Source organism: Juglans regia, chromosome 2 (assembly GCF_001411555.2).
Source record: "Juglans regia cultivar Chandler chromosome 2, Walnut 2.0, whole genome shotgun sequence".
NCBI lineage: Eukaryota > Viridiplantae > Streptophyta > Magnoliopsida > Fagales > Juglandaceae > Juglans > Juglans regia.
The window spans coordinates 6,259,490-6,272,376 of NC_049902.1; the positions used below are offsets into that span (position 1 = coordinate 6,259,490).

The following is a 12,887-nucleotide window of genomic DNA, read 5'->3' on the forward strand; positions in this document are numbered from 1 at the left end:
GCTATGTGCTGAAAGACACTATAGTCGATCCATTACCTGATCTGACCGATGTCTTCTTGTGCATCTTTTTCCATACTTGATCCATAAATTCATCTGACTTCTTCCCTTCCTTTTTCAAGGGGTCAGACAGATCTTTACAGTTCAAGAGATTCTTCATCCGAGGTCTCCAAAGACTTTAGTTTGAGGCAGTCAGCTTTATCATGGCGCCTGATGCTGAATCCTCCATGGATTTAGACTGATTCTAAGTATAAAATGCAATTATAGGATCTTCGAGGTGGAATATCGCAAAATGGACAATACCGTTGTGTCCAGAATGCCTGATTTTGTTAGAAACGAGTCTTGTTTCTTAAAAATCAGCCTCAAATAGCACAAGGATGACCAAAAGGACCAAAAACAGGAAATCTGTCGCGCGTGCAGGGCTTGGGGCGCAAAAAACGTGTAGGCGCGTGTGCGTCACGCAACAAAACCTCTCTCGAGCGCGTGTGTCTCACATGCTTGACTCTCCCTGGGCACGTGTAGCACGTGCCGAGAGTGGGCTCACTCTCCGATCTTCAGGCGGTGCGTGGAAGTGCGTGCAATGTCCGTTAGGCCTCTGATTTTCTCCGCTTTTCTTGTCTTGCTAGGACGAAGACAGTGGTATGCTCAGAATTGTAAACTGAGCAACGCACTAAAAATGAGTTTTCTATAAAAACTCCTTCCAACGAGGGCTCTGATACCACTTGTTAGAGAAATCAAAACACAGCAGAATGAATAAAAACAGAAATAAAAGAGCACACTCATGCACACAGTGACACCAAGAATTTAATGTGGTTTGGCAACTACCTACGTGCACAGAAAAGTGTTTCACTAATAAATAGTGGAATACAAGAAAATATTACACAAGAGGAGAATCACACTCCACTCAATTCAACTCTTTTTTTTTTTCTCTCAGAGCTCTCTTGGCTCTCTCTCTTTTTTCTTCTTCCTTGGTGTATCTAGGCTCTCGCTGGGATCCTCAATTTATAGGTGAACATACTATCTCCTCACCTATATGAATGCATTCAATTTGTAATTGCAAATGCAGTTACATGTTGAGAAGCCATTGTGGACCACTTGGCATGGACTTCAACAATGCAGTGATTTACAGTCAAATAACTTTGGCTCTATAAATACTTGATCAATGATGACTGTAAATGGAATTGCACAGGAGGTATTTGTGAAAAAGGCTCACACACTGTGAGTCCATTGAGAGTCTTTGATCAATATATTTACAATGCTCGGGACATTTACAGAGTGTAGTAAACACTACAAAGAGCGATTTTTGGGATATATAGGAAGAAAATATGAGGCTTAGTATGCAATTGCCATATTTGCATTTTGTAGCCGCTGGGCATTTGTGGATAGTTGCTGTTTGTAGAGTTGCCATATATGAATTTTCCTAGCCAGCCGTGGACAAGTTTCCTTGTGTATCTTTAATAGACCGAAGCTAGGTAAGTACTGTTCTAACAATCATTTTATTATTTAATTTTCTTCCAAATCTTACACGGATGTCGAGCTTGAGAACCAGCTTGCCGACCAACCCTATTTCCTAAGGCAAAGATTAATATTTCTTTAGTTGAAATTTCGCTTTAAGTCTTATGGATGTAGAATCCGCACTTCAAATGAGAAATATAATAATACCCTCTTGTTGCATGAAAATTAGTGAAAGATACATATATATATATATATAGCACTCGATTCAAACCATGCACTTTTGACTCTATATCTCTTAATTATTAGTTCCACTAATAAGAAAAAAAGGATTATTGTCTTAATATATTGTTGAAAATAGAGGGAGAAAAGAGTTAAAAGAAACAAGACTTTGGTAAAAACTTTCATCTTGTCATGATATATCGATATAGATTTCAAGGAAACATGCACGCACATGCATGTTATAATAAGCTGATCTTTACAATCCAATTATTGACAGCATGGCCGGGCTGCAATCTTTGATGAATTTCTAATCTTTGAAAAACATTTATATAATATCTAGTAATTTGGATTATATATAGATTGTTCGAGCAATTCACGTAATGGTTGTTGACAGCTTCTTGCCAATTGATTCTCAATATGTATTGACCTCGTGGCTAAACCTCTACCATTAAATTTGACAGTAATCAAATGATCTGGCCCTACTAATTAAATTCTTGTTCCATCTCTACATATAGCTCTAAGAAAGATGTGTTTGCCAATCGATCGAGGAAAAACGTAGGTTTTTTTTTTTTTTTAAGTAGAGTTTATAAATTAAAAAAATTAAACTTAAAAAGGATCATGACATGCATTAATTTCTAAAGTCTTTTATTTTTTTTTTACAAAATTCTATTAATGAAAACTTGAGTACTAGTTGATCTCCTCCCTTTAATAACTTTCTTTTCATGTAAAACAAATCTAAAAAAAATCACAAGGGTAGAATCTAAAGTGAAAGGTATATGGATGGATATAGAACAATTTATAATTCTTCTCATCAGTCACTATTTACTATTCCATATCCCACACTCCACACTTTATGAAAAAAAAAAACTGTCAAATGTGGGGTGTGATGGTGAAATTGGCTAATGTATAGCAAAAATCCTGGAACAATATATATTAGGGTTTTGCTATACATCAGCCACTATTCATCGGCCCCACACCCCACGCCTGTAATTTTTTTTTTCATAAAGTATGTGGTGTGAAATAATGAATAATAATTGATAAAAAGAATTATTCTATATATTATATATTGATATTGGGTGTCAATCACTGGAAATAAATATAAGAAAAAAATTAATTTGTGATGATCGACATGTCATGACAAGTTACGATCAACTCCTTGCATTTTATTTATTTATTTTAAAAAGTAAAAAATAAAGCGACTCATCCCCTAATTGCATGCATCTATATATAATGATTGAGTACACTTATGATTATCAGATTCCAAATAAATGGTCAATATCAGAGCCCACAATGTACCATTTTTTAATTGAAATAATGTGGGCTTAGCCCGCCGGCCCATTGTAAGCATTTGAAACACAATATTGAATTGAGAAGAAGAAACAATTGCAATATATAAGTGTTGGCCAAATCCCATATTTTCTGGATATTTTGTGGTTTCACTCATGTTTTAGTTCAAAATGCCGATCCTGATCTTATTAATTAGAGTTGCGTTATACATAAGTCTCATACTCTTACACACCACTTAAAAATATATAATTTTATTTTTTTATTCTCATATTTTATATTGAATTGAAATATAAAATATGATGGTAAAAAAGTAAAATTATATACTTTTTAAGTGGTGAGTAAGGTGTGAGACTTATGTCTAAAATTTTTCTATTAACAAACTCTTGATTATAATCATGTACTATATGCATGCAAATATATATAGTACTACTGGAACATAATTAATGTGTTACATAATGACTGAAATGATAAGTAATTATTTGGAATAAATACTAATTGATCATGATCAATAAATTATATTTTCAGTTCTGTTTTTTTTTTTTTTTTTTTTTTTCCCTGTTTTGGACGTTTGCTTAATCAAATTGTACTTTTCTCTTGGGATATATGGCAATAATTTCTTACTGCATGCATTTAAAGGCTGTAGTACTGGTCAAGGACACAAGAACAGTGATTTTGGTAATAATTATGTGGAGTGAGCTAGCTAGTTAATGGAGGGCAGTTGATGAAGAAGTACATTAATAATGTTCAATTGATCATGAATTGCATGATGCATAGTTCATCATCATCAAGTACCCACCTTTGTCTGCTAATTAATTTCTATCTGTAAACTACTTTCGAAGGCCAATGTTCATGTCGGGTGTATCTGCAAATAATTATTACGATCATAAATACGAATGATATATCAATGGCTTCGATCGGCTTCTATATATATGTATATGCAAGTGATTTCATATATAAATTAAGTGATTATATGATTCTAGATTTAATTATAGGATGACCAACAATCATATAAAAACAAATGTAATATAAGTGAAGTAAATAAATAGGAATTCGGAGTCAAAAATTGACTCCCACCCATTTTCTATCGAGGAGAAACCGTTTGAAGCGATTTTAATATATATAGTTTGATAAATAGACTCTAAGTCTATGACTTAAAGTCGCAGTGAATTAATGTGTGATACATTCTGTTTGTCTGGACTGTATGCTTGCGACTAATATATGTATATGCATATTAATTATATATTTCTTTTATCTTGTTTGCATAATTATTTAGTTATCTTTAGACATTAGAAAATGTGGTTTAGAAGATTGCCGTTTTATATGAATACAAGCAGCTAGCAGCTGCGAGAGCAAAGCTTATAAATCTATTACAGTAGAAGGTTCAATTATTATTAATTTCTCTTGTTTCCAATTTAACTTGATTATGGGTATATACGTACGTAAGTCCGTCTGTGATAATTTAACCTAGCTAGCTACTGACAGATCAGAAAATTAAAAATCAGCTAGAGCAATGTGAATGCTGGAGTTCTTTATAATTTATTACTCTTTAGCAGGACTTTGCTGCAAAGAGATTAATCGTTCGATGATGATGATGATGATCAGTTCAGCGATCTTTTTGAGGAGACTAGGAGTACTACTACAAAAGAGAAAGCTGGGAGCCGGCTGGCAGGCCAATCGATCTGTGGGCATAAGCTGGGAACTCCCTAGCTAATTACATACTTATTCATACGTACTACTACTGCATAAGTAAATTCCTAATAATCGCAGCTTGGGCAGTGTCACTACTTTCCAATAGCCCAGACAGTCGCTCACTCAGATCGTCAACCTCTCTATGCAAGCTTCTGATATAGTTGCATGTCTCCTGTAACACATTGGCTGCTGAAACCTGCACATGATCATCATAATGCACAATGCTTAATTAATTTTTATTTATATGTATATAAGAATCCATTGATCATGCAATAAACATATTCGCAAAAAACCTTCAGCTACCTAAACCTACGTCTCTTTATTCAATTGATATATCTTCTAGTGCATGCAGCGCCCTATATATGTAAAACAATATAAGTTGCTTGATACTAAGCATGCCCAAATCAAATTTATCCCCTTATTTTTGTTAAGGATCCGGCGTGCTGATCAATATGGAGACCGAACCCAAATCCTGGGTACAAACTAACTATATGAAGAAATTTATAGGCCTAACTTATCTCATAAAACCGGTTCTATAAAAGATGATTGTTCATTCCTTATAAATATGTTCAAAATCTTGACCATAAGAAATATGAGATTATTTATCAACAGTATAGTACCTGCATTGTAACATGATATGTGTAATATTTCCTCTATATATATATATAGCTAACTAGCTAGAAATTTAACCTGAAGGAATATGAAGAAAGAAATTGAGAATGATGAAAATATATATGTCATGTGTACCTTGTCAGAGCGCCTTTCACGAATCTCAGGAAGAAGCTGTTGCAACTTTGAAACAAGATCATTGATTTGATCATCAGTGATCGGCCTGGAGCCACCTGATTGCCTCGATCGAGACCTTCTGCTTGACATGTTGATTAATAATGCAGTAGTACTACGACAAAAAGGTGAATGAATAATTGAGATCGAGGAAGTTCTTAAAAATTAAGAGGTACTGAAAAACGATCGAAACTCAATCTGGAGACAAATAAGAAGGAATTTATAAATGTGTATATATCAGCAAAACAAAACGTAGTAGAACTTCGAAGACAAATGATATCAGAACAATTTCTAGAGACAAGTTATGGCAATAGAGATAATGGAGCTCTGAATATGAAGTAGAGAGAGAGAGAGAGAGAGATGTGCACAAGAACACAAGTAGTGGGTGTGGGGAGTGGGGAAGACAATTGCATGGGAGAAAGAAGTGGGCTGAAGCTCTATTTAAATAGGGTTTTGAGAGAGAGAGAGAGAGAGAGAGAGATAGAGAGAGTCCAGAGTCCAATATAAGATCATGAAACTGAACTTGGGAAAGCACAGTGAGAAGACAGTATGGCAGATCTCTAGAAACTTGATTCTTTCTGTCTGTGTGTGTATATGTGTCAGTCTCCACAAAGCAATATCATGTTGTTTTCTTATTCCTATCAATCTTAAATTGCTTTTCTTGCAAAGCATCAAACTGGAATTGATTAAGCTTTTTAATTAATTTGTACGTTAACTATATATATATATATATAGTGCCTCTTGATCTAATTGTATAAGGACTAGCTAGCCAGAGCTAGAGATATTACCCGATCATGATGAGTTGTTGAATTATTTTGACCAGTCAAGACTAGATAGCTATCACCCCATGTTCTACCTTAAGCTAGATGCAAGGATTTGCCACATGGCCTCTTAAGGTCCAAACGTTACACGGCCTACTCGATCTATCATCTTGTTTTTTAATTTTTAATTTTATTTAATAATAGGTTCCACGAGGTTACTGGCCTGCTAACGCTAAAATCGAAAATCTAATGTTTCACATTCATGATTATTTTTTGAAGTATCACATGAAATTCTGAGCCATGCATTGGGTGCTAGTTAGTTTTTTATTTTTATTTTTAATTATAATCTATTTAATTATTGATCTCGAGCTTCAATGATGGATATATTCAAGATGGAAATATCTCACTAGGCCGGTATACTAATTATTAAAACGAGTTAATTTAGAACAAATTAAGGTTATAATTCCTCATGAATAATATCAATATTACTTTTTAAAATTCTATAGTCTAAAAATGTATATATGCACCTGGTACTAGTTTTTTGGATCGTATCAACATAGTTTGAGTGTAAATCAATCATTGTGAATACACTTCAATCATGATGAGGCATTAAAGACTTACCTAAGTTTGAAGGAAAAAATTGGATATATCGGATTGTTTCAGTTTTCTGTTTTTAGATGTCCATGATCTTGCAAATTCCTTTGATTATACACCAGAATAAGAATGAATGGTTACTAATTCAGAATTGCGGAAAAGAACAAAGATTGGACGGCCTAGGTCAAAATTCAGCCTAAGTAAATCCTAGGACCATAGTCCATAGTCTTACCACATGAACCTTGAACAATTTTGATACTTACAAGTTTTATCCACCACAATGGTGTTAAAAGACCAAGGTGAATTATTTGTACGTACAGTCCTAGCTATAGGGTGTGTAAGCCCCACACATTTTTTTTTTAAAAAATAGGCAAATCTATGACTTATATGAAAAAAGATGGCATCTCCACCCTTTTCCCCCTCGTGTCTCGCCGTTATCAAGAAGTCGTCAATGGTTACCCTCATCAAGTGGGTAAGCCTTGCTACCCTTGTTCGTGGCTCTCTCTCTCTCGCTCTCTCTCCCTAGCCCAAGATTTAATTTTCCTTCACTATACACAGAGTATCAACACCATAGTCCGTGGGTTTTGTTGTCGCCCTTGGTTCCCATAGATGACACTGGTAAGTGCCTCTCTATAGTCTCTGTTCGAGTCTCCCACATTCCTTCTCTCTATTCCATTTTTCTATTTAACATGTTCTTTCTCTCTAACCTCTCAAGTCCTCACTTCCACAAATACACCCCTCTCGATTTGTCTTGAATTGTAACGGACAAAAGGCACTGGAGACCTTTCCCCGCAAAGTTAGTTTCTCCCTTCCGCTTGTTCGGTTTGAGTTGTTCCATTGCTTGACATCCCTAAATTCAAAACTTAAATATTGGTGTTGCTGCTAGTTCACAGACTAGTAGTTACGTCCCTGCACGACATCGCTTTGCTCTCTAATTCCATAGGCCACCACACGAGATTAGGTATAGAACCCAAAGTATTAGGCCCATTTTGCACTGTTATGTGTGTGCTATGAATGATTAGTGATTGTTGGAATTCTTAATGAATTATGTTTGAATGGTAAAACTGATAGGGTTTCTTTTTGGGTTGCTATTTTGGGAGTCTCTTGGTTGTGTGAGGTGGATAGAGGAATTTATGAGGAGGTTGTTTGGGCTAATGTTGGTTGTTTGGGGTTAATATGTGTGGTTATTTAGGTTGATGTTGGCTATTTGAGGTTGACATGTGAGGCTATTTGGGGTTGATACGTGTGGCTGTTGTGTTGGACATCTTGTGATTGTGGGCTATGTCTGTTTGATTGAAATGCCAAGAGTAAGTAGGGCACTAGTTGATTGTTCGATATATCGGTTTTTGAGCTGTTTTTTAACTTAACTGGTTATGGGCTTGTACTATTATATCGTTAGGATGGTAGAATTTTTGTTAGTTAGGTTTATGTGCTGGTATGGATTATTGACGTATAAGCAAATATTTTTTTGATTTAGATTATTGTGACATGGCTAGAATACGGCCTTAAAATGTAGAGAATACACTACGAGAGTTAGGCAAGCAATGCTCCTATGCTAGACTTTGCCTACACAGACTAAGGTTGATTTTATGAAAAACGTGCATATTTTGGTATGAAACATTTGAAAACAATCTTGATTATTTTTCTGCATAACTCGTTGTATCCGAGTAAAAAAAAAAAGATCTTTTTTGTCATCACTAGTACAGACATGAGCATCTTTGGCACTTTTTTTCTCAACTGTATAGAGTAAATATGAAATCCGAAAGTTTTATACGTGATGATATGAATGTGATTTGTATCTATTTAGTACTCTGTTAGGATATGAAATGTTGTATCTGAAAACCACTATCATGACATTCTATTTCTATTTTAGTTCCATTACAAACTTACCGCGGGTGTAAAACTGTGGCCTCTGTTATTTTGTTGGTACCAGCATCTCTGATTTTTAGTACACCCACTTTGGAAATGAAGTGTTTTTCTGCCTAGACTTTCCTTTATGCACACTCGGATAGCACAACCCTACCGTGGGGGTTAAACATGTAATATGTTTTGATATGATGATGCTCATTTATGTTATGTCAAATGACTTTTATATATGAATATTTTTGAACTATGCTAATTTATGTTATGTCAAATGACTTTTATATATGAATATTTCTGAACTATCGCTCTGATATTTTAATAATATGATTTGTTCTGCATTCTATAACCGGTCCATGTTTATATACTGGTATATGTTCATTGCTTACTAGTTGTTGATAACTCACCCACTTTCATTTGATATTGCAAATGATTTGGATGGTTTAGCCAGGAATCAAGAATAAGAAGTATGGGCAAGAGTAATTAGGCATAGTAGATTAAGTACCAAAGGGTACTAAAGATTGTTTGATTAAGTACCAAATGGCATAGTAGATTTGATTTTCATTGAGTTGATATTTTGGATGTTGATACTTTTATTTGAGACTTTGGAGTTGTTGATTTATTTTGTCAGAATGTTCCCTTGATGTCCTTGTAGAGGAACATGTATGTTTAGTTTGAAAAAATGTGATTATGCTTTATGGAGTCTTTGGAGTATATATATGTATTGTTAGATGATGCTTTTTAAGTGACAGGAAGTAACTTCCAGACCCTCCAAGTACGGGATGTTACATTCATTGTATGCAAATATATATATAGCTAATCTGAATTCCCCAAAATGGGATATAATCCCTTTCTAGAGTTTGCAGCTTTATAGTGAAACGATTCACCACAATGATTAGATTTCTTGGTTATTCATGTATGTTCATTAACTAATTTGCAACAACATGGCTGCAAATAATATTGTAGGGCAAATATTGTAGGTTTTGCTTAATCTGAGTACTGGAATATACGTATATATATAAGAGTACTGTGCACATGATTCTTAATTGTTTTCTAATTAGTTGTGTGCCGACCTGTTAATTATGTGTATGCATATTATATTAAAATCATAATATATATATATATATATATTTATATATATATACAACCTATTTAAAATAATAGCATCCAAATCATTTTTTGATCGATCGTCTTGATGATATATATATATATATATATATACATATATGTATATATATATTCCCTCCTTCGAGGTAAGAGATAGCTAGCTCATGCGCACGTACCCCATTTGGAATCCAATGTTTCTTAGCTTTAATTTACTAATATATATATATATATATATATATATATATATATATATATATATATATATATAGCATATGAATTAACTAATTAAAATAAGTTGGAAGGTAACCAACAAGCTAGCCACGCATGTTAACATGGAATTTACAACCTATAATATTCTTGTACGTGATTGACCTAATTTTAAATCAAGAGTAAGTAGTACTTCTGATATTTTTCCAGAGACGCCCTGGCCGGGCACCGAACATGATGATCATTATCTATAAATAAGTGCACTTTTGGCCTTTCAATGGCCGGAAGATCAGTACTGCATGGGAATCTCATTAAATATATATGTATTTGAAGCTTAAATTAGGTCGAAGAGGGCTCAAATTATATATAAGCCAGAATTTTTTTTTTTAAAAAAAGTGGTCCCCTGGCTAACTATAAGTACTGATCAAGCTAGCTATCAACTGCCTGCATTGACAATTAGATTTTAACACACTACAATAAAACTGTTTATTTGTGGTCAGTTATTTTTTGAGAAAATAATTATTTCTTATTAAAATGAGTTTGTTTCTGCCACAAATAGTTATTCTCGCCGTAAATAATTCGTCACAAATGCTTATGAGAAACTTCAAATTAATTAGTCGGTTCCATTTTTTAAGGCAAAAGATATGTAGAAAATCCGATCACCTATATGCATGAGTTGCTTCTAATAAGTATTATAAATGGATTCATTTAAAGCATGGCTTTTTTTTTTTTTCCCTTTACAATACTTGATTAGTACCACTATTAATGGGCAAAAATAGAACAATGTACAATATCTTAATTGACAATAGGGATCCCCTTTTGTGCATGTCAATTGCATGCATGCACAAACAAAATCTTTCTGAGGCAGATCAATTTCAATCATCTGATCTCTCTCTCTCTCTCTCTCTCTCTCTCTCTCTAACAATCATCATGTATTCATATAATATTTTACAACGACTAACCAATGTACGTCATAGTGCCATTTCATCAAAAAGTTGTAAAAGAAATATTATTATATTGTGTATTATTACTGATCTGATCTTCTTGTTGTTGTTGTAGATTGTTTAAACATAGAAGGGATCTTTATCCCACGAATCTTTGATTCGATCTCCACTTATAACAGATCGAAGCTAGCTAGCCCTAAATTCTTCAACAGGAAAAAAGTTGAAAAGAAAAGGAAAGAGAGATGTGATCTTGACTATCACATCCTAGTAAAATAGCGCACATGATTGAAGTAGTTATATATCATCCTAAAGAAAAGAAAATCTAATCCCCAGTTTTCGTGGTGACTCATGACCCGCTACAAAAAAACTATTTATTTGTGGCTAAGTATTTTCTATGAAAATGACTACTTTCTATTAAATTGAGCTTATTTTTATCGTAAATAGTTATTCTCGTAGTAAATAATTCGTCGCAAATACTCTTTTTTCTTATAGTGATACTCCAAAAAGAAAAGTCCGCATAATATTGAAAACCAAAAACAGATCGTTGAAGAAATTCCAATATTTAATAAAACATAAAAAAATACATCTAGCTCAATTCTAGAATCTCTTTCCTCTTGAGCATGTTATGAATGAGAAGGCAAAATAGACCATCGATCGCTAGCTACAAATTAAGCCTAGAAGTAAATAATTACAAGATCGAAGACCCATTTTTTAAATAAATAAATAAAAAAAGCAGATCGACCTTGATCCATTTGCCATTGTTTTATGAAGCTACCAAATGTTCTCACGTGGCTTTGCAGAAGCTCCTGAAAGTTTCCTGAGATACTTCACATGATGATCGAGTATTGATAGGCAAATCTCTGGCGCTTAAGCTCAAAAAAGCACTAATTAAACAGCCAGTCGTGTGAAGGTGGGAGGCAGAAACAAATTAATAATATATATGCTTGAATATATAGATCGGAAATGTTTTGGGTCTCGAATTATAAGTAGTAGTGTCCTGTATGAGGTTTTTTTTTTCTTTTGTACTTAGTAATTAATAAAATATTTTTTAATGATGTTGTGAATTTTTTATTTTTTTTTTAAATATTTATGATGATTAAAAAAATATATGAAAAAAATAAAAAACTGAAATATACTATTCAATACTAACCCTATTCAGAACACAATTTTGGTTACAATAGCATAGCACCGCTCCATATAGATTGGTCACGAGGGTTTTAACCCATATATGCAGTCGTACTGACGGATCGAGTAGTAATTAAGTAGTAGTACTTGTACGTTGCGCATGCAGCGCAGCAGCGTGAATCTCGGGGCACATGAACTTTGGATCGGATGGACAGCGAGAACTGTGCTCAATGTCACGAGGAAACCCTATTTGTTTATTTTTATTTGAGATCAAGTGGGGGCTGTTTCTTCAGAACTAGAGCTTGGAATGGGAAGAGTTTGTAACTTTTGAGAGTCCTCCAAGAAAGATCATCATACACAGTGATCTTCATAACTCATGCTTGCTCTCTGTACTTCAAAATCAGTATATTATAATAACCCAAAGTACTATATATCTTCGTGTTTAATTTCATGCATTCTTTATTTAATCGTCGAATCCCCGTATATATACCTATATATATATATGTATGTATATATACACACACATATACACACCTACGTCGTCGGTACTGAAGGATGAGAGCTTAGATAATAGAAAGGATAGCTTTATAATAAAAAAGGCTAACGGTCAAAGTTAACTGACGAAGCACCGACCAAGTTGTGTAGATATATGTAGGGTATTGATCAAACGATGATCGACAGGACCAATTATCGTATCTCATGACGTAATGTAGGGTATATTTTTAAGAACGAGAGATCGATATATATCATTGATCATTCTGATCAATGATTTGCATTTAAAATAGTTCTTAATTAGACTCTCTCTCTAGTTGATCCTCAACATCCAGCTTTTTATGACAGCATCATAACTTCTTCCTTC

The 12,887-nt window shown here is 33.8% G+C and overlaps 1 protein-coding gene across 1 annotated transcript; it reads right to left on the bottom strand.

Annotated features, from left to right (window-relative positions):
• Positions 1–4,478: 4,478 nt before the first annotated feature.
• On the bottom strand, positions 4,479–5,817 carry LOC108995450 (transcription factor PRE3-like). Its single transcript, XM_018971025.2, has 2 exons — positions 5,395–5,817; positions 4,479–4,843 (listed from the first exon to the last, which is right to left on the bottom strand). Exons 1-2 carry the CDS (start codon positions 5,521–5,523, stop codon positions 4,694–4,696), a joined length of 279 nt encoding a protein of 92 aa, XP_018826570.1. The 5' UTR covers positions 5,524–5,817; the 3' UTR covers positions 4,479–4,693.
• Positions 5,818–12,887: the final 7,070 nt, after the last annotated feature.

Coding starts and splice junctions, on each gene's coding strand:
- LOC108995450 (XM_018971025.2), bottom strand. CDS start 5,523: ATGTCAAGCAGAAGGTCTCGATCGAGGCAATCAGGTGGCTCCAGGCCG. Junction 4,844..5,394: donor GTGAAAGGCGCTCTGACAAG/GTACACATGACA, acceptor GATCATGTGCAG/GTTTCAGCAGCCAATGTGTT.